This window comes from Vespula pensylvanica, chromosome 8 (genome assembly GCF_014466175.1).
Source record: "Vespula pensylvanica isolate Volc-1 chromosome 8, ASM1446617v1, whole genome shotgun sequence".
NCBI classification, from domain to species: domain Eukaryota; kingdom Metazoa; phylum Arthropoda; class Insecta; order Hymenoptera; family Vespidae; genus Vespula; species Vespula pensylvanica.
The window spans coordinates 6,243,641-6,266,458 of record NC_057692.1 but is presented as its reverse complement, the minus strand read 5'-3'; the positions used below and the strand labels follow the sequence as shown (position 1 = coordinate 6,266,458).

The following is a 22,818-nucleotide window of genomic DNA, read 5'->3' as shown; positions in this document are numbered from 1 at the left end:
CTTTCTTTCTTTCTTTCTTTCTTTCTTTCTTTTTGTTTGTTTGTTTGTTTTTGCTTTTTTATTTAGCAAAACGATCTGGATTATTCCACATGACGGGAATACAGAGATATGTACGTAACTAGAATTAACCTGGCAACGGAAACGCTCATACACTATATATTTACACTATATGCATTTGTTTCACCATTCCTACATATTTTTTGGTTTAATTTACCATTGGTTAACATGCCGGCAGGCACGTAAAACCATTCCGAAACGTATCGATTATTCTACACGATTTAATTGGCGAGAATTAGATCGTACAATTTTAACGAACGCTCGTTACGCTCTTTTGCTTTGTCAGAGAATAAACTCACCAACTTCAGCCAAAGATTCGTGATGAGCAGTTGATTCTTCTCGTCCTGTAACACAAAAAAAAAATATTTCTTAATTAGAGCGTCGAAAGGTATAGGAGTTCTATTTATATATACGTATAATTATTCATAACATCAATAAATGCATCAATTATCAAACGAGATTCGATAAGATAGTAAAAGCGTTAAAAGCACTGTATTTATTAAATAATAACAATGCATACGTTATTCGCGTTTTTCAAGAGCGAATAGAATTGTTAATTTTAGTTAGATAAAGCGCTCCATTTAACGTGCTAACTATTACGTTGTGAAGCAGTAATGTTTTTTTTTTTTTGCAACGAAACTTTATAATTAATACGCATAACGATTCCGACAGTTCAAAAAGTGCAAAAGTGCTTACAATGCAATTTATACACGTAACATACAACAGATATGTATATTCAAAAAGATTAAAATCTTTTTTATACAACGAGACATTACTTCCTCTCTTATTAATTAAGTAAATGAATTTATCTAACAACGTGACAAAACATTTTCAACGATTAAATGATTTACGATCATTTTTATTTAACACTATCGTGGAATATGATACGTAATTACATGTTAAAATGTTGCTTGTCTTGCATGAATCTTTCTACTTATTACTAAGTATATATATATATATATATATATATATATATATATATATATATAAATTTCATTTTATTCATGGAAAAATATCATATATTAGCAAGCTTTTTCCTCGATACCGTACTCTTTCAAAACTTATGTTGATATCCATTAAGGGGTCGCATCTGTGTTCGATTCTAATATTAAAGTAAATATATATATATCGATGGATATACAATACTACTCTTTGCTTGTCTCAAAACATCCATACGTTTAAACTTTATCAACGAAGAAAACATAATAAGAACGCATGGATTATTTTTATTAAAGGATGATTGCGAATTGATAATAATTTCTTCAAAATGTTGTAAGGACAAAAAAAGAAAAAAGAACAAAAAAAAAATACGAAAATGAATTAAAAACGAATATAAAATATAGAATTTACAAATTTCATTCAATCAAAGAAGGGAGAAAGCAAAAAAGAAAGAGAGAGAGAGACAGAGAGAGAGAGAGAGAGAGAAAACGTGCATGGGTAGCTCGTTAAATCTCTCTCCTTTCAACGAATTCACTGAATGTACGTTGACCTACATAAATTCCTGAAGAAGATCTCGAAAAGAGTGACTAAATCGTACTGAGGATAATTCGCCGAGGAAAAAAACTAGCTATAATAAATCTAAGCTAAGATAATCGAAAAAAAACACGCGTTATTTATTAAAAAAATATACAAAGTGATGTTTATCGTATTTTAACTTTTTCAAAATATATATACATACATACATACAATATGTATTTCTATATTCCCGTTACACAATTATCACCGTTCGATTTGCAACGAATATTTTTTTCATGCTAACAAATATGCGACTAAACGCGTTCGATATTTTCCAGAGAAGATGCATCTGTCATATACCTATGTATCGTTTGATATATAGAAAATAGCATTTTACATAAGGAATATCATATCCTATAAAACCGTCTTTTCTGAAAGCGTGGGTAAGAGGATTCTATCTTCTTTCTTCGTCTCTCTTATATCTCTCTAAGAAATGTCTGTAATTTAAGGGGAAGGAATAAAATGAACCTCTCATTGTTCTATCTCTCTTTCTCTCTATCTTTTTTACTTTTGGCACATATACGTTCTTCCATCCTCCGTTTAGAAATCCTTTGCGCCGAAATATTGCCAACCCTTGTCACGTATAGCAATAGATTCTCTACTCTCTTTCTCTCTCTTTCTCTCTCTTCTTTTTCTTCTTCTTTTGCTTTGCTCAATAACGCTCTCATCATGATTACAACTATGTTTCGCATATATGACCGGTAGATCCTTGGCAAATATAGGTAAATACATATGTTGTCGACATTTGCGAGCAAACTCGAAATATACGTTTAAATTGAACGATCTCTCTGCTACATGTTTCTTACATATCTTACATATGGATACGGCTATCTTATATACATACATATATATGTATATAGCTACGTCTATCTGTTTGTGTACTTACGTGACTACATGCGTACGTACGTATGCTCCTTTCCCGTGCATTGCCTACTATCATCAAAATAAGTTCGTTTTCTCAATAATAAAATCGAACGAATACAAGTTTCACGTGATACCGATCAAATCATACTTTTCTTTTATCATAGTCTCTTATATTCAATGATCCTCGTGAATTTCATATACATATGTACATTCGTACGTACGTACGTACGTATTCCACTCGAAGATACTTTTTAAAGATGAAAAATTCATATGCGCAGTTTTGAGAAAGGAAAAATGAAAAAAAAAAAAAAACGAAGAAAAAAAAAGGTAAAGAAAATACAGCTTCTTTTATTCGTTTGTAACACTACTCTAAGGTAAACTACTCCTCGGCAGTGTGAGAGAGAAAATCACTTTAAATAATTCGGCAATTTGCATTGCTGATTTCCTTTTTTCTTTTTACTTTTTTTTTCTTTTCTTCTTTTTTCTCTTTCCTTTTTCAACAAACATACTCGTATTTCAAACTCGCACTTAAACATTCCGTGCACGTCGCAGAAAAGAGAAATTCCTGGAATGGAAATGCTCTTATCGAAGTTTAAGCGAGCGACAAGCAAATCACGAGTTACAGTTTACTCGTAATTCGTAGTGGAATATAATTTACTTCGTGTTTACCGATTTGCGGTAAACGCTTAACAGTCCTAACTTCTAACATTATCGCAAACAATGAAATAGAGAATTGATTTTAAAAGAGCGTACAACGTTGAAATTTCTTTGTTAATTATGTAAACGAAAACAACGTTGTAAAGAATTTTGTCATTACTTACTTTTACATTAATAGTTAAAAGAGATCACTTCGTTTTAAATCGTTTTAAAGACAATTGTTATAATTTCTTAATTTCTCGATAGGACGAATCAAAGTAAAGTGGGAAAAAAAAAGGATGACGAAGCAAGGAAAGTTACAACGCTCATGCTACGTCTTGAATCTCGTTACCTGTATTCATCAAGAGTGGCTGCAATTACTAACAAGGTCGAGGCAATTAATAAATTGCAATAAGCTAGTTCGTCGTCGTCGTCGTCGTCGTCCTCGTCGACGTTGTTTACATTATTGAGAACGATGGTATCTCTCTTCTGGCCAATAAACGAGTCTCAATTATAAAAAGAAAATCTACAGGGGCTCATTAATAACGATGAAAAGACTAGGTTTGTGACGAAGGTCGTCGTCGCTAAAACAATCGTATCTCACGATCTTCGATTGAATCCAAAAGGGTTCGATCGATACCCATTCAAGGACGAAGTTCATTGCGTATTAACGTAGCCTTTGATGTTGTTCGATCGACGATAACGATATTAAATCTATCTTTATACAATGGTCAAACAATTTTTTGTTGCTTCGAATAATTAAAAACGATCATTTGATAAACGCAAAAATAAAAATTGATCGATATAAAATACGTGATCTATAATATTTAAAAGATAGACTTACCTAATATAATACGTAGAATCCAACTGGTAACTACGATTTACGTCCGAATACTACGCCTAACAACGGTCGACTGAGTCGACCTTCTCTATTCCTATACGCCCGAAACATTATTCATATAAACAAATACGGACGACGTGTCTCATACGTACGCATGTACTTACATATTTATGTATTGTATATACCCCGCAAATTTAATTGTTGACATACACATCGTTGACCTTTTGTTTCATACGAAATATCAAACCACATTGTGTTCCGTTTATTAAGTTATTTTAGAAAAGTAAATTTATACGCATATAAAATTTAACGATACGATATCTTTTTAAGATAATTAATTTACTCGTATATAATCGTTTAGTATTTCGTTACAACAAGAACGTTAAATCCGCAAGAAACGATTATTACTCTATCATTATACGTCACAGATATCTACAAACGTTACAAAAATTTCATATACGATTAATAACATCATATTTGATATACGATCGTAACTTATAAAATGAGTAATGATCGTTTATAAAACATTTTCCTTGAATTTATTTTATATTAACAGAAATTATTGCGTTCTCCAAAAAGTACATGATCGCTTAGATGATTTCAAGAATATGTACCGAGAGTCCGTCGTGTCATTTTGGCGTACGATGTAAGCTTGTCTTAAGCCGAAGCTTAAACCTGAGCTTAAAGTTAACTCGGTTACGCGAGTGTTTGGTCAACATCGGTCTGCTCCGCCCTCAAGCTTTTAGCTTCGCTCTTCAAAGCGTATCGAAACGGACATATCCACTTAGTTTAGAGCTGATCAACCAGAGAAACTAACCGATCGTATTTCGATTTTATTTCCTCATAATCGTTACCTCAGAAATAATAGTCTCGAATTTCGTTATTGTCCTTTTACTTTTCATTTTTCTTTTTTCCAAAAATAAGTCCATCTCTAATCCAGAACCATCTCTAATCCTTCGTTATCCTTCACATTCCCATCCACCTTCTTTCTCTCTTTATTTCGCTTGCTCACTCTCAGCGAGATAAACTGTTTTTCGATAATTGAATCTTATCATTTACTCCTTTCCTCGATCTCAGACTCAAAGAATACTTGGTCGAATTCGTTCCAAAGGTCGAGGTTAAGCCAAACCAACAGCATTCACCATCCACGTTATCTTTCCTTCGCATAATTCAACATCTCATTAGAAGTTTTCATTAGTACGCCTTTGGGATGAGTTAACTAATGCGTCACGGTTGCCAGATCGCGTCTTCTTCTTGTTCGCGTAAAAGTAATAACGATGGGCATGGAGGCAATCTTGCTAACTGTTCCTTCGACTTTCTCTATTTACCATAGCAAAGTCATGATAATCTTTTTCGTAAAACTGGTAGGTAGTACAAGAACGAATATTAGGTCACAGTTTACGACTACAAAATCATAATTCATATTATACCTACGGTATCCCTTTTATCAGACTAATTGAATTACTTCATCCCTTTGCACAAAATGTGCATTTCGCTGAATTTGCTCTCACCTTGAAAGCCCGAGAGAAAATTGGTGCCGGTAGGCGAAATGTCCAGTTCTCGGTACGATGCAGTAAAAGGTATTTACTATAATCTTGGAGTAAATCGTCCTCCGTAACTCCGTTATCAGAGATTTTATGAAATCAAAGCGGTAGCCGGTCTATTCGTGTTACGGTAAACCGAACATCCACCGCGAACCATCCGACCTATTTCAATCGCTGGCCACAGCTCTGGCTATAGTCGCGAGAGAACCATCCTATCTTCACTTGACACGTGTCTGTACTTCCATAATACAGATTACACCGATACCGCACTCAAGGTAGAATCCAACGATGTTGAGCACTTGGCTAAGAGTCAAAGGATCGGATAACGTTCGAGCGATAGATACGCGATATAAAACAGTTTCAAAAAATACTATTCGCTGTCGCTAGTTTTTATATTTGTTAAAAGTTTCTTTCAAATAATTCTTTATATCGATCCAAGTTTTATAAATAATCTCTTATCTCTAAAAAAGAAAGTTTTCGTCGTTCTTTGAAAATAAAGCTAATCAACTCCCATAGATATGAAAAAGAGAGAGAGAAAGAGAGAGAGAGAGAGAGAAATAGAAAGACAGAGACAAAGAATGCATATATGCACGAGATTAAATAGCGCTTTTAGACTGCACCGAGACTATTATTTCTAAAGCTAATCCTTTCGGCGGATAATGGCTAACGGCTAACTTCGAAAGCGCTTAATTAAGATTACTTTAGTTAGGTCGGAACGACAAACAGGCATATACCCAATGCCATTATGGGGAACGTTGTTCAGAGTTTCACGATGCCTTCGAAACAACGAAAACTCTACGTACTCACGTACCTGACTATGGTCCAGTTTGCTGCTTTGAAATAATTTAGTAAAAGAGAGAGAGAGGGAGAGAGAGAGAGAGAGAGAGAGAGAGGGAGAGAAACAAGATGAAAATGAAGAAAAGTGGAAAGCGACTCTACGGGGATTCCTCATAATTTCCAAATCAATGGGTACTGCTCGGCACAGTGAATCCGCAAGACGACTTTCCAAGGAATTTGCGACTCGAATCCCAGTGTAAGTCCCACGGGAACATGAATCGCAGATTCAATCCCTACCACCTTCGACCAACGTGTCTTCCCGTTATTCCAGTTATAGGTATTCTCTACCTTACACTGCACTCCAAAAGGGTATAGCTTCTATAAGGAAGTCGTCTCGGAGGACGTCTCTTTACTGCATACCATGCAGTTTTCGAGAGCACTTCCTTTTTCCTTGGGAACTACAAAAATAGAACTAGAATAAAAATTTGTTACGATGGAGGTCGGTGTCGTTGTATTGTATATACATAGATATAACACGGATCTCGGTTGCAATGACGGAGTACTTCCAACTCTCTCTCGTTTTATGAGAAAACTTTATTCCAAAAAGATACTCTTTTTACATCGTAAATCGTCGTGTTTTTGTTTGTATTTATAATAAATGTTTATTTTCTGTTAGGTCATTTATTATTCATCATTTTTTGTTTGTTTGTTTATTTTAAATCGATTTTCCTACGTTAATCTACCCGTTTAATATTCTTTATTAATTCTTCTTTTTTTAAGAGAAAAATATAAGACGTCGTTGGATCGTAAAATGTTATCGTTAGATTCAACACGGACAGATCATATATTATTATGGATAACTCTAACTTTCGTAAAAATAAATTTTATTACATTTATCGATCAAAGGCCGGAATTTACTGTTTGCCGAATTAACAAGAAGGGAAATACAAGAGACCAGTACGGTATGCATACATGAGTACATATATCGAACAGCTGAGTAATGCCGTAACATGTTATAGTCATTTGGAGAATGCCGTGACGTTGCGTGACCAATTTGCGTGTTCAGTTACGACGTTGGCAGTATCGAAGGGTCAACCGATCAACGTTGTACTCATGGAAAATGTCACGAGCCTGCGGTTAGAATGGATAATTCTCGTAAACTGATCGAATTTCGAAACCCATCGATTACCTTGTTAATCATTATTTTTATACTTAACACCTTGACAGCCATTATCGAAATTAGTATTAAGTACAATGATCGATATAAATATGAACGATTATCGCATTTGATTATTTGAACATATTACTTTTTATGATTACAAATTAATATATCGTCCTCATTGAAATTCAATTATCGATAAAAATCAAAAATCATGGTAATAACGTTCGTTATTGCAACGTTATTTACGTATCTGTAATAGATCTCTATCGTAACGTTTTAAAATTTCATCGTGTTGTAAAAATAATCGTTTCTCGAAGTACATGATTTCGTATAAAGATGAAAGTTCGCCGTTTAATTTGGGTCGATCGACGTCTCAAAATTTCTTCTTCTCCTTTTTCTTCCAACTTTTCCTCTAATAGGTAACTAGGTATAAAAATTACCTAATAGAGGTGAAGCTTGAAAGTACAGAGGCCTCCTTGTCCTTCGAAGGTGCATTTTAAGCTGTTAGAAGAGGCAAAGACAATTTCAAGTACTTTAGCAGAGATGTCAGGTTTTAAAAACTTCACTTTGAGTTTAAACCGTTAAGTTCACGATGCTTTTAAGCCCTCGCACTAGTTTCGCTAGTTATATTCTGTTCGTTTTCGTATTTGCCGATGACACGAGTAAGCAATCTCATCGACGTTAATTTATTTCAATTCAATTCAGGAAATGAAAAATGAATCGAAAGTGGCAACAAAACTTTGGGAATGTAAATATACTATTGTAGGATTTCAAGACGAACAACAAATAAATGTTATAAACCATCCAACGCAGACTGTCAAAATGAGAACTCCCGAACGCTATGATTAAAAAAGTTACTCTCTAGTCTCGTTCTAACGAGTGAATATTTCCAACCAGGAAGGAAAAGTTGTAAAGAGCGTAATTTACGTGCGGATTTAAAACTAGAATCGTTTGATCGTTAGAAGTGTTATCAAGTTCGTCGTACTTGGATAGTATTATCTTTACTCGCAAAACGCATCCTAACTCAAAGGACTTTGAAAACGAAGTATAGCCTTGAGTTTCATCTTCGTGAGAAAATACGCACACCGATTGTCAGATACGCCGAAGGCAACGATGGAACCATTAATTTCAAACTAAGAAAAGAACTCGTTATAACTTATTTCTACTTTCTCGATTTTCTTTCCTATCTACGTAAATAAAAGATTTTGTTATAAAAGGGGGAACGTCGCGTCGCCGTATTCAAAAGACGCCATCAGTATTACACTTTTCTATCTTCAGCCCTTTCCTACCCTTCCCTACTGTGCTATCATGGAACTGGCTGAACTGCAATTCTGCGAAATGCAGTCATTAGCAGCGTACGAATGCATTACCGAGAATGCTCGTGACAAGCGGTTATATCGTGAATCATGGATAGCTACGAGGTGAATTGCTACGTGCATTGTTAATGACTATGTAACTAATCGAAAAGTCAAACCGTTAAAGCATCATCAACGTGTCTATTTAACTATCTATCTACGTATCATGTTTACACGAGCTCGTACTTACCACGTTGAACGAGTGAACGTTCAAAAATTCATTTCTATTTCATTTTATTTTATTTTATTTTATTCTTTTTTTTTATTTCATTTCATTTTATTTTTCTTTCTTTTTTTTCTTCCTCTCCTTTCATCATTATTCTCTTCGCACTAATAAACCTCGCGCGAATGAGATAACCGACTTATGTGTTTTATGTATCTTTATGTACGTTTGTACATGTGTACCTTTATATATGCAGAAAAAACAAACGTGATATCTATTCTCAAGACGAATTTAAATACGAATTCAATGCTATCGCTTATTCATCGTTTTTGGGTTAATGATGTCGACTACATTAACCGATACAATAATATTAACGAAAAACTTATTCCTCGAATGTTCTCGTAAAAAGAATACGAGAGAGATTTAAAGAATCGATAAGGAAGACATATTTCAGTTTCAGATTTCTTTCAACGAAACTATATTCTATAGGAATTCTTTCAAGAAATGTTGGATATTAATCCAATGTTTCTTTGAGCATCCCATAAAAAGTTTTACTTTGACTTCACGCGACCCCTTCCTTTTTTCTTTGCAAAAGAACAAATGATCCTTATATGACAGGTCGTGTCTGATCGTCGTCACACATGACACGAAACAAACTACTTTCGCATTTTATCGAGAAACGTCAAACAAGGTCGAGAAGATCGACGAAAGTATAGAGAATGGAGCTCCTTAGAACGTATCGAAAACATTTCTCAAACTCGAACGAATTTCTTTTTGAAATAAATGTTCTCTGATCGATAACAACTTAAATGTTTTGCAACTAAAATTTTTCAGATAATAAATTTCCTTATTGTTCCTTACTTCTACAAAAAGAGAAAAAAATATATATATATTCATATATAAAATTCAATTTCTTTATACCCTTCAATCCGAAACACAATATTTTACACGGATGTTATTTTACACTAAACAGAATTAATTCTAACGATTTCAACTACTTCAACGAACCATGATAATATATAAATAATAGATAAACTTTTATGGTGATACGATATAAATAAAGATGGTCGTACGTGATAGATGTAATGATTTTACACTTATCTACGTGCTAACAATAAGTTCAATGATCTATTCTTTACTTGCACGATAGAACACCATGATTGTCATTTCCAGACGTCTCTAAACTAAACGGGATGCTGAGCTTTGTAACTCTTCAGTCGAGAGCTATTAAAGTCGTCAGGATTATGAGCTGACGAACGACACCACTTTACCTTACTTATTCTCGATTCTTTATTGCAAAGTACTTCCTAGGACGCGTTTTATCGCTAGTCGACCAAGCTACTCGAAGTTGCTTGCTCTATCATCAAGAGAGTACGTAGCAATGAACTGTCAAAGGGAAAGCACAATAGCTTTTGCCACAAGTATTTATCCTACCTTCATCGATTTAATAGGGAAATGTATTTGTTCTTCCATTATTCTCTATATAGACGGGATAATTCAAAGTGTTAAGTATAAACCTCTGATCAAACAATTTAATCAAAGAATATCGATATTATCTCGATCCTTTTTTTCTTTATCCTTCTCTGAATATATTCATTTATCATTTCGATTCGAATAATTGATGGCATTTAAAGAAGAAAAGAAAAAAAATCGATAAAGCCAATTATAGAATCGTTTCTAATTCCGTTCAAATGAATTGAGAGATTATATCAATGACAGTTATGAATGATAATCGTGATCATTTCTGCAAACTGATTGTGTCCTTTAATAATACTGAAAAACGTACACCTGCTGTTTAGTGTTATTGTTGTTATTTTTTTTTTAAGATTTATTTTTGAAGAAAGTATTTACAGATTCATACTTTTAAGAAATTTTTATCTCGAAATTTTAATGCCTTACCTATCAGATTTTTTAAGTATCGGTCCATATCTTTCGTACGCTCTCTATATATATACACGTTAAATAGGAACACGAACTGTTAATAGTTATACGACTATAAACGGAGGTTACGCTATTAAATTCTGGCGCCGTCTAGTTCCTCTATCGTATCAGTCTACGAAGCTTCTTCAAGATTCTTTCCTTGGCAACGTGGCCAAACAGTATTAACATAAAATCACAAAAAAAGACACTTGGAAGGAAGGTTCACGTGATTACTTCATAATATCGATATCTTGTTAAGTCGATCGCGATAACGAATTTATTTCGAAGTTAAGTACTTACTTACTTGCTGTCTTTTAATAAAATGAAAACAAACATGAAATCGCAGGTTTGCAAGAGTTTAAAATTTGCATGTATAATAAAGAAGACGAAGAAGAAACGAGAATTGTAGCATATGAAAATATGAAAATAAAAGATAATTGTTATCGCACGCAAAGATCTCGATTTAATTCGACAACCATTGGAATCCTTCGAAGACACTTCAACGAAAGATCTTGAGACGCTCTTTACCAAGACAACAACTCGAAGCTCGATCTATTCTCGACAAGAATCTTTCTTTTCGTTAAAATCAAAAATCGAGATCGCATTTTCATAGATCAATCGTTTGTACAATGTCATTAAAATTTTCCTTTGTCAAAAGACAAAGAACAAAAATATGATCCTGATCGACGAGAAAAATGGGTCAGGATTATGAATGATCATAAATCGTGCAATTTCTAAATGACTGTTATTTCCCATGAAAATAGTTCGGTTTCTAATATCGTTCGGCTTTCGGTTCGATAGTTGAATTGCTTTTAGGAGTAACGATAGCATCTTAAATTGTGGTTATCGAAGAGAGCACGACGTTGATTGATATACTCCGGGTTTTGTTAGTTCAGCCAAGTTGGCAATTACGTTTGCCGAAGTTAGTTCAGGGACAGGGGATTCAGGCTACTTGAATTACGAGATCGACGACCTATTAAATCTCGCATCAGGTGTGCTACAACTAAACAAGAACAAGCTTGCACTGGCAACCTAAACATTTCAAGGAAATGTCACACGGTCCAACAAATCATCGTTGTCGGCTTATTCCATTTGTTTATCTTTCCTTTTCACCTAATATATGATCAAACATAAGAATAAATGTTAATTAACGCAGAATGTTCTCTCTTATTCGAAAACTGATTTTCTTCGAATCAATACTATTATTGTATAGAAATACTGTGATAACTTCTATAAATATATATATATATATATTATAAAATATATTAAATACACGGAATTGTCTCTTTCTCTCTCTGTCGATTGTATTTGTCCGTGTTAAAATTTGCACAGTTCTCAACGAACAAAGCTCGACTTTGGATTTAAATCCTTCTTAAAATACGCTCGTACATTCGTACGATAAGAGCTCGATCGTTAAACACAAGTTTTTCTAGCGGAAGATCGTAAGTTCTTGTTACGAATTACCATCCGGTTTTTCGTATCTAATTAAAGCTTACGTTCACGCTTTCGTGAAAACAATCGTATATTTCTCGTCGTATTTTCTCAAATCTTTTCTTTTTCGTGTTTGCGTTTTTTTTCCCTCCTATTTAAATCGCATAACATTATTTCCTTCCTCATTTAATTCCGTAGGAAACATTTTCTTTACATTTTCTAAATGTTATAAATGAATTAAAGTAATATTAAAAAGAAAAAAAGAAAAAAAAAAAAAGAAGAAAAGGAAGAAAAAAAGAGACGATGGTATCTCACTTGAAATCTAACGATCGATCATTCGTAACTTCGTGCCTGTTTCAGTCTTTTAATATATGCGTGAACACGACCGACATTTCATGTATTCAATAAACAGAAAGATCTTTAGCTTTTGTTTTCGAGTGTTTGCCAAGAGGACGTATATGGTATTACTAGGACAATTTCCCTAGGGCGTCGTAAAAGTCGGCGTAATGGCATTGTTCGTTTCGAGGTCATCGCCTTTTATCCTTCGCACCGATGTTTTAAGTAAAATTATGCTACGTGAAATAGCTTAAACGTGCAACAAGTCGAACGAGTAACGATATCCCTCTATAACGTAGTACGCCGCTTTTAAGTAATTATTTTCAGCACAAACGAAGATAATAATCCGATTAATTCGATCGATCAAAAGTGAATGCGTTCTTTCTTTTCTTTTTTATCGAAGATATTGTTTTCGATTTTTTTTTCCCTTTTTATCTTTTCTCAATGTTATGCCACACGAACCTCATGTGATTTACCTAAAACGTAAAATATCTAATCTCGAGAGTACGTTCATCGAATTTCCTTTTTACCACGAATACGTAATATTTTACGGAGATAGCACTTTTGGGTATTCCGGAAGATTAACTTCATGCTCTTAAATCGTCAGAGATACCTTTAAACACGTTCCGTAAACACTATTCTCGGCACAAACGTGGCTGACATTGAAGTACCTAAATGCGGGATAGAGCAAGCATCTTACCTATTATTTTTCTTTATTTATCCGTGCCTTTGCAAAAAAAAGTGATCGATATTTGAAGTGCATCCGATAGTGCATCATCGCTGAGCTTTTTTTCCAATGAGTTTAACGCACGCGTATAAAGGAAATATTTAAAAGCACGACAATAATCGTTAGCGAGTCCCCGTTCCTTTTTTTTTCTTCTTCTTTCTATCTTTTTTTTTTCGTTTTCTCATTTTCTTTTTTCTTTTTTCCTTTCTTTTTATATATGTTAACCGCCAGCAGAACCTATTTTGCATAAAAAACAAGACGAGCGAAGAGAGTAGAAAAAAGTTTTAGTACGTTGGCCAGAAGAACGCTAAAGTATCCACCTACTGTGGATTATTAAAATTTATAAGCAAACATTTATCGCTCTACTACACTAGTTTAAAATTCCTTCGAAGTATGTATGTTCAATGTACACGTAATCGAAACTATTGTGAAGTTTTGTCGAAATATTAACATTTTCTTAGTTTCACATTTTACGTGAATTTTTTATCGTCGAATTCGTATCACGCGTATATTTAAATATTTATAAAATCATCGAATATTAGTTTGGTACCGAAAGTAATAATAAAATTTCAACAATATCTATCATCAATCAAGCCTCCAATTCTTCTTCCTATTTTTCTTCTTCTTCTTCTTCTTCTTCTTCTTCTTCTTCTTCTTCTTCTTCTTCTTGCCGACAGGAAAAGTCACGAAGGTACGCGGTCGAATAAGTTTTACCGAAGTGCAAGGACTGAAGAGTTAAGTGAAACGTGCCCTTATCGTTTGCACGGAATCTCCTTGAAAATCAGCTATGAAATATGCTCAAGTGTCGACGGCACGTGGGGCCTATCGTTCTTTCTTCTTCACTCCTTTTTCCTTCTCTCGGTTACACGATTTAACTACCATTTGCATAACTTTGAAGAAACTCGCAGAAGAAAGCACATTTCTACCAAACGAGCCATCATGGAAGTATCATCGACTTGTAAGGTGTGCTTCACACAATGACTTTGGAAGACATTCGAGAAGAAAAAAAAAAAGAAAAACAAAAAGTTTTAAGTTTAACTGCTCACGCGAAAGTATTTTTTACGAAAGATCAATGAAGATCTATCAAAATTTCAGTCTATCGTTATATATACGATAATTTCTTAACTGTTAAATGTCTACAGATACGATTATAATTTTAAATCGTTTTTATTCGATTTCTATCTCATCTTATATTATTCGAGGACATTCTATATAAATAGTAGACGTCGTCATATTAAAGAATGACGTTCAGGTCGTCATTTCGTCCTTTAAAAGGACAAAAATATTTACGATCGATTCTCTGTCATCCTTAATTAAGCCCAAGAGGAATGGGTCTCACGATTGGAAAAAAAGAACGGAGGCAAAACCAGAAAAAAAAAGTGAAAGAGAAAGACAGAGAGAGAAAGAGAGAAAAAGAGAGAGATAAAGAAAGAAAGAGAGAACTCGAGGCGTTCGCACATTTATTGATCAACGAGCTCGCACGTTACGTTTTGCATTCGGGACGCATGTGTCCTACATATCCGTACTTTGATCAACTCGACAAATTTCTATGTTCCTTGAATTTTTCTTTTTTGACGAAATGTTAATTATCGAATTACCGAAAAAAGAAAGGATTATTATATTATTTTCCACGACCGAGAAAAGATCCCCGACGTTGTACGAATAGACGAATTTTCCATGAATTGTTCCTTTTAACACAAGATGGATCACGATCGTTAGTACAAAAGCCGACGAAGACAATGACTCGAATATTCGAATTATGTGAAACTGAAAAATTACGTTCGTGATGTAAATCTTCCAATTATGTCTAAATTCGAACGATTTTCCTCTATTTCTTTCATAAAAAATTCTGTCTTCTTTTCGGATATACGAATTTGAAACATATATGTACGTAGACCTATTAATACGCATATATGGAGACGCATATGTGGTATGTACGTATAGTAAAGTACATCGTCAGAAGTAGTTACTATCGCTTAGATAAGATCTTTCACCGACAGATTTAGATACTAGAAAACTTTTCGAAGTCTTCCAACTTCTCCGATCGAACGTTAACTTCTATCACGAGTTCCTCCTCTTCGGTCTTAGATAATCGAACTTCTAACGCATGGACTCACGTCAATAAACTTTTCTTAAATAAAAATTGATTTTTTAGATCCGATCATCTAAAACTTTATCCGGTCTCTTGACAAATATTATTTCTACTTTCAAGATCAGCTTATATACCAATTTCGGATATTTCTGACTCTTTTCAACGCGTATTAAAATATTTAAATAATAATAGTTAGAAAACAAACAAACAAAAAAAGAAGCAAGAAACTAAATGACATTGAAATCAAAATACGAAAGAAGTGAACATTTTTTGTATCGTTTTAACTAAGGAAAAACAAAAACATATCATGTGTTTTACATTTTATAAATATTTCGTATTAGAATAACAAAATATTCGAAATTTTGTAATTCATTCACCGAAATAAGTATGTACTTAATTATGAAAACAGTTGAATATAAAACAAGTACGTATCAAATTCGACTGGATCCAGTTCCACCCTTTTAAAGTTCTCGCGAGAGAAGAGAGACAACGAACGAGTCGGCGCATAAATCCGAAAGTGTCGAAAAGCAGAACGCGCGACAGCTGCAAGGTCGTTCGTTGTGATCAACGAGGTTGAAAAGTGGCTAGAGGTGTACCTGCCTGCTGGATAACAAATTTCTTGGAGTCGAAGGCCGAGTCATTTGATTTCTGTTTAAATAGAGTCTCGATAGAGTTTTCTCTCAAAAACACACACATATGTACAATACCTTGTCAAGGAAAAATTTAAAGTCAAATAACTCCTAATTAACGCTTTAAACTCGTATATCACGCTAGTCGTAACAATACAAATTCGCTATAAGACTCTTACGTCATCTCTGAGACGACAACAATAATCATCTTCTATCCTTACATATTTCTCGATCGATTATTCTTACTTATTAGTTCAATAAATATCGTTATACGTTTATAATACGGTCATACAAATAATTATCTTTTCTTCTTACTTACAAATTCGGATGCAGCAACGTTGAAAAGAAAATCGAGTTCAAAGGGATAAATAACAAGAAACAAAAATGTACAGAAATAGACAATAAAATGAAGGCGTTTGAAAGAGACGAACGACCGTCACTCTCGCCTGCCTACTTTCGACTGTTGCCCTTTCTTTCACTTTGTCGACGTCGTCGTCCTCTAACTCTTATCTTTTGTTTATGTCGCTCGCGTCTCTCTCCTTCCCTTGTTTCTCATTCTCCCTCTCTATTCCCGTCTCTATCTCTCTCAATTTGTTATCTCTTTCCTCGTTCATTCTTACAAGAATATAAACAAACAGACAAAAAAAATTCGTGTGTAAGTTAATTGAAAATTCGCGATTTTGACCGATCTTACGTTCGTTCAATTTATTCTTCTTTTTATCTCTTTTCTTCTAAATTTTTCGCGAATAGCGATGAATGATGATGGTGTTCGTGTATGGAACGACGCGCATATGCGCCAGACTCGGGCTGATTACACTGATGAACAGAAAGGGAGAGAAATGAGGCCGTCGAGATGCTGAAACTTGGTTTGCGTGGTCCTCGAGAACGAACCGAAAACAAAAGGTCGCTTCGTCAGCGACGTAATATCCCGTAACGAGGAAGTTGCGCGCACGCGTACAAGAGCGAGCACTTACTTTCGACGATAACGCATCGGTCCCGTGAGTTCACGATGAACTTTTCTAACTAAATGCGGAAGAAAGTTCCGAGAATTGAGAAAGAAGAAAGAAAAGAAAAATTAGCTCCTTCTTTTGGCGTAAGAAAATTTAACATTCTCTCTTCCTTAAGCAATTCGAGTTTGATAACATCTAATCATAATTGTTACACATTATCATACATCTTACTCATTATTATTTACTTATGAATTGTTACATCTATTAATTGTTATATCTAATTGTAATATGTTATTCGTTATTTCTTACAATTGTTATACCTACTAATCGTTATATCTTATATCAGCGATGTTAAAATTACAACTAACTAATTTTTGTCGATCTTTCAATGAAAAATTGTTAATATCACACGTCTTACTTACTTTTGAAATAATAAGAAAATGTTATTACTATTCTTATATATGTCACGATTTTCATTTTTTCTTCGTCTTCTTTATACGTGTAAATCTTAAACTTTTGCATATCTACAATCTCATTTTTGTCTTCATTTTCAAACGATAACAAGTAAGTGAGTACTTAATTTAGAAATAAATTCTTAACGAGATATCGATATTATGAGGTAATCATTTGAATCTTCCTTCTGTATCTTTATCGTGATTTAAATAAGCGAATCAAATGTAGAATTTTACTTTAAGAAAGAAATTGAAAAATATCAATAATTTACATTTACCACTGCTTTGTATCGTAATCGTAATCGTAATCGTTATCGTTATCCTCATCGTCGTCGTCATCGTTAATAATAGAAGCAAATTCAATTTCCATATAAGAATTAAGTCGCGATAAAAAATTAATACCAAAATGAAGTATCACTGGCGTAAAACGTGACGGCACGTAAGCTAACTACCTTCTCAATTTCCAAGTTCTCCGAGATAGTGGAAATAAAGGTCCGTGGGCGTAAGCGGAAAGACAATGGGACGATAAATCAAAAATTTCGTCGAGTTTTCTTCGCGACATCGCTCTCGCGATTCTTACAGCATAATCTGTGAAAGGAAGGAAGGAAGCAAGAAAAGGAAAAGATGAAAAGATAAAAAGATAAAAAGAAAGAAGGAAAAAAATGAAAGAAAGAAAGAAAGAAAGAAAGTAACGACAAGATCTATAAGAAGAGATAATATTTTTCCTTAAACGTATGTAAGATGTAAATAGGTCTAATAGAATTTTTGTTACAACGTTCAAAGCTTCAACAACGTTCGCGTATATAACTTTGTTGATCCCTCTGAATCTAGTTTTCACTCATATCTCTAAAGATTACAGGTACTTGACTTAGCTATAGACTATTTACTTCATCAAACTGCTATCATTTGTACAGTAAATATAATTAGCAGCTTTACCGAGAAACTCATTTTAAAGAGGCATCCAAGCGTACGTAATGTTGGCTTCATCCTGCCATCTTATTACCTACCTTATTTCTCACACGTAATTAGGCCACATATTTAAATTCGGATATTAAAAAATTTCGTCTAACTCGTCCAGAAGATGGATATATAATCGTTGTCGAGATTAAAATTCACAGCATGAATCCACGCAGTTTCGCTGAGATATTGCGGAAATTCATTTGGCAAAGGCTGATCTTGATTTTTAACCGCTACTAATCCTTTGGAGAAATGCCTATACTAAAAAGATAAGAACGACTACGAGAAACACAGATTTTTATATTCCGGATATGCTCCAACGTTAATAATACGTTAGAGAGTGCTTTGAAAATCTCTGAAAGATAATTGAAATCAAAAGATATAAATTCCTGAAGGATATATTAACACTTTGCTCACTTCTTTTTAAACTATAACAACTTGCATTAACTTTATCCCGGTGAAAGAGATTTTCTTTGAAATAATCATGGCCTTTCTATTTATTTCACATTGAAAGGGAGAACGCACCGATTGATTCGTCGATTCAGAATGCTCCTAAGACCTTTCTCTGTTCACGATATACGTAGATAAAAGGAATCGGTGAAGCTGCGAGTTGTAGGTCGATCGTATTTGTATGGCAGGGTAACGTGAATAATATGAAATTCGTTGCGTGACCTCGAAATCGAGATCACGTTTTATATTTCACTACGTATCCGCTATAAATATAAAGTTTTACGATATATTTCTCGATTACTCTCGGTATAAAGAAAAGTACGTAAAATCTACGTATATAATCATAGAAAATTTTTCAAAAATATACATATTTATATTATTATATATATATATATACATGTATATTTTACAACACGAAAATGATAACAAGGAATCATAATACTCTTTTTTATTTCAAAAAAACAAAAAGAACCTTTATCCATGCGAAATGCTTTCAAGCTTATGAAAATTTTCAGAGTCAAAATTTATAGAACGTCGCAATGTTTACGGTAAAGAATGTCGTCGTTCCGAAAGCAACGATGTAAAGCGTTAATGATGAAAAACAGTGAAGTTCAAAACATACTTTCATCGAATGTTGCATCCTACTGCAAGAGCAACAACTTCAACCGACTCAAAATTAAATTGGAGAAAACAACGTTGTCCGTCGCGAAAGAAAAATTACCTGGATCGTGGTCAGAAACATCGAGCATGTAGCACCGTTCCTATGGGATTCGAGAGGCTTATTGAATCTTTCATTGTATCCGTTCTTTCGTACGCGTTTCTACGTAGATAAAGGTACACATACATACATGTATACGTGCTTTCACCGGTTTTCCAGTTACTTTTACGTAACCGTGAGCTCTATGTCGATTACCGAGATTCAATCTTCTTCATTTCTTCAGGCCAATTCCATTGTCCTTTGGATTCTCAAAAAGCTTTTATATATTCGAAAGAGAGAGCAAGAGAAAATTATAGAAGAACAAAAAGAAAAATCAATTAAAATCCGATAAGACGAATACGATTATCAGATGATCAATTTTCACGATGAATTTTCTCTCTAAAATCTCTAAAAAAAAAAAAAAAGATAAAAAGAAATAGGAATTTCTCTTACATTTTATGTGTGAGTATATATATGTATATATGTATCTTTGCACATACGTCGTCTTCAAGTATCGTACAGTATGTGATAAAATATTTCAACCCGGTTGGAAGGCAACACATTTCGTTTGGCGACGCTTAGAAGGTGAAGCAAGTTTGGAATTTGGTGAAGTCTTTGCGAAGTGGGCGCAAAGTATTCGCGAAAATGTCCAGATCCATGAACGAGTATGTGGAGCTGCTGTGGTATGCGGAACATGAGATTGCCGCGTTGCACTTGAGATTTATTTCGCTACTAACGTTGATCTATGCGCATACGATGTCACCGAAAGCGTTGTTCTATATCGGGACCAAAAGTATTGAGAAAATTTATTGAAAACGTTCGAAACGTTTACCTTAAAGGGAATCATCTTTCGAAATTTTCACAGGAAACGATTTTACTAAAAGGATCTACTAAAAAAATATTTCATTAGTTCAATCATATCTAGGGCTCAATGATTTTTCTCCTCTCGGCCAATCGTGTTTCGTAGGTGAACGAAATAAGAAAAGAGAGAGGAGAAAAAAAGAAAGAATTACAAGTCGAAAGGGAGAAGGATACAAAACGATGGGAAAGTCTTCGTATTTTACTTCAACGTAGGTAACGATCGTTCGTGCGCGAAATCGAACGTGCACTCTTTGCCGCTGTATCTTCCATCTTCGTAGGTGAACGAGAGGGAACTGTGGGTGAGAGGAGGAGGAGGAGGAGGAGGAGGAGGAGGAGGAGGATGAGGATGAGGAGGAGGAGGAGGAGGAGGAGGAGATGGAGATGGAGGAGGAGGAAGTTGGTTCTCTCGAGCTTCTCGAATGGCCAGGCTTCTAAAATTATTTACTATTCTAGGAGAACGGTGAGCGTGCGCGAGAATACGCGGACACTCTCAGGAACAGGGTAGAATATTAGAGAAGATATGGCCGAAAGCCAGAAGAATAAATTGTCCATGCACTCGAGGGAATTTATTTTTCGTGGAATATTCCCGATAAATTCTCAATCTCTCTCCGAGACTATTCTCCGGAGAATATCCTTGACTCCTCGAGAGACGCTGCCCGTGATACATACCGTCTGTTTCTGATAAAAGCTCGAGGAAAGCCGTTCTCAACGTCGCCTATCATCGGTGAACGCTGTTTACGTGTTCGCTTATCCTTCTGCCCTTCAAGTTCAATAAACACGCCCGAAAATTGCGACACCTTCGAATATGAATAAAATATTTTCCAAGGTGATCGTAACCTTGTCAATGTTTCCACGAATTCGTCGAGCATATTCTCTTTTAACGAACAAAGGTTAACGAGATAAATAAATAAGCAGGAGAACAAAGCGAATTAAAAGTCTATAAGAAAAATTCATTCATTACATTCACTTGAAATTTCTCTTTCTTTCGAACCTACCGACGTATATTATTTCAATTACAACAATTGCAATGTATTTAGAATAGTCGACTTTTTTCGCACACGCACACACACAAGCACACATCTTTCACTCTTTTCTCTTTCCGCTTCTTTCTTTGGTAAGATTTTTTTTGTTTCCACTTAATTCCTATGCGGTAGGAAAAGAGATTAAAATTGGATCAATTAGAACTTCTTTGATTTATATGCTTATTACGAAACGTAATGTCGTGCAGCTTACGGTCCTAGACTAATGAACGAATGCGCGTATTACCGCGCTTATATCGGCGCTTTCGTATGAAAGGAATTATAATTAATGTCACTCTGATGCGATTTTAATGCCACGTTTATGAACATATATACATATATGTATTTGATATTTACATCAAATACGCGTTCGAAAATGTTACAAATAAAGGATTTCCAAAGAAGAAATTAGATGAAAGTGACGAAAAAAATTGATGTAATTTACGAAAACAATGCGAAAGAATGATATTTGTCATTAGATTAATGACAAACGTACGTCGTTCAATTTTTTAAATAAGCTATTTTAATTTATAATTTTTATTGAACTTCACCAGATATTATATTTCGTTGAATTTTATTTATTTAACGCGTCGACTCGATCGAAACCGAAAGAAGAAAAGCATCACTGTGGGATGAAAGTTCAAGCTAATTTGAAAATTTCTTAGAAAACAAATGATCCAACATGGTGGCATTAAGAAAATGCAAATGTTTATGTCGAGCATGGTAACAAGGCGCAAACGCACTCTACTGTCGTCTTTGTACGCTATAAAATTAATGACTACGACGACTTAAGCAGCCTTGAATGGCTATGTAATTCCTACCAAGACGAGCGAATTTAAACTCCACGGTTGAGTTCTTCCTACTGGTTGCATTTGTAAAACAAGACCGCAAAAGAACCATACAATTGTTCTCCGATTTTCGCTTTAGGAACGAATCCTCGCTTTCGTTGATTTTATTTAACGCTTTTCACGTCGTTCGGCAAATATATTTAAAACTTTTCATCCTATTGTTTACATAATTCAATAAATAATAAAAAAGAATCTTTGTCCAACGACACTTCACGTTTATAACGTAATACGCATAATTATCTTTCTTTCTTTCATTTTGTTCCCTCCATAAAAACGGTGGATCGCGTTGTTATAATCGCGACATTATTTCTAAGGCTTTTAACGAAAGCATAAGTTAAGAGCCTCTTAATAGGATCCTCTGCTTCTGTAATAATGTGTACACAAACATTATGAAATGTAATCGCAGGTATAAAGTAAAAAAGAAAATTTTTTACGATAGATTCAGTAAATCCCTGAGGAATTACTTTAGCTTTTAAAGCAACGTTCTATCTAGAGAGAATTTATGCATGGCTTCCTGTTCAAATAAAAGCAATGA

At 34.3% G+C, this 22,818-nt stretch overlaps 1 protein-coding gene across 3 annotated transcripts in view; it reads right to left on the bottom strand.

Annotated features, from left to right (window-relative positions):
* LOC122630847 (neuronal acetylcholine receptor subunit alpha-7-like) overlaps positions 1-22,818 on the bottom strand; it is a 127,945-nt gene that overhangs the window by 43,539 nt on the left and 61,588 nt on the right. For 2 of the 3 annotated variants that reach the window (XM_043815820.1, XM_043815818.1), the window contains one exon: positions 357-401. Coding sequence is in view for 1 of the 3 variants with exons in the window: in XM_043815818.1 (XP_043671753.1) it covers positions 357-401 (45 nt within the window). In the remaining 2 variants the exon portion in view is untranslated. Of the gene's footprint in view, positions 1-356; positions 402-3,916; positions 4,258-22,818 lie in introns of those variants that run through there. The other variant, XM_043815819.1, reaches the window with a different exon arrangement.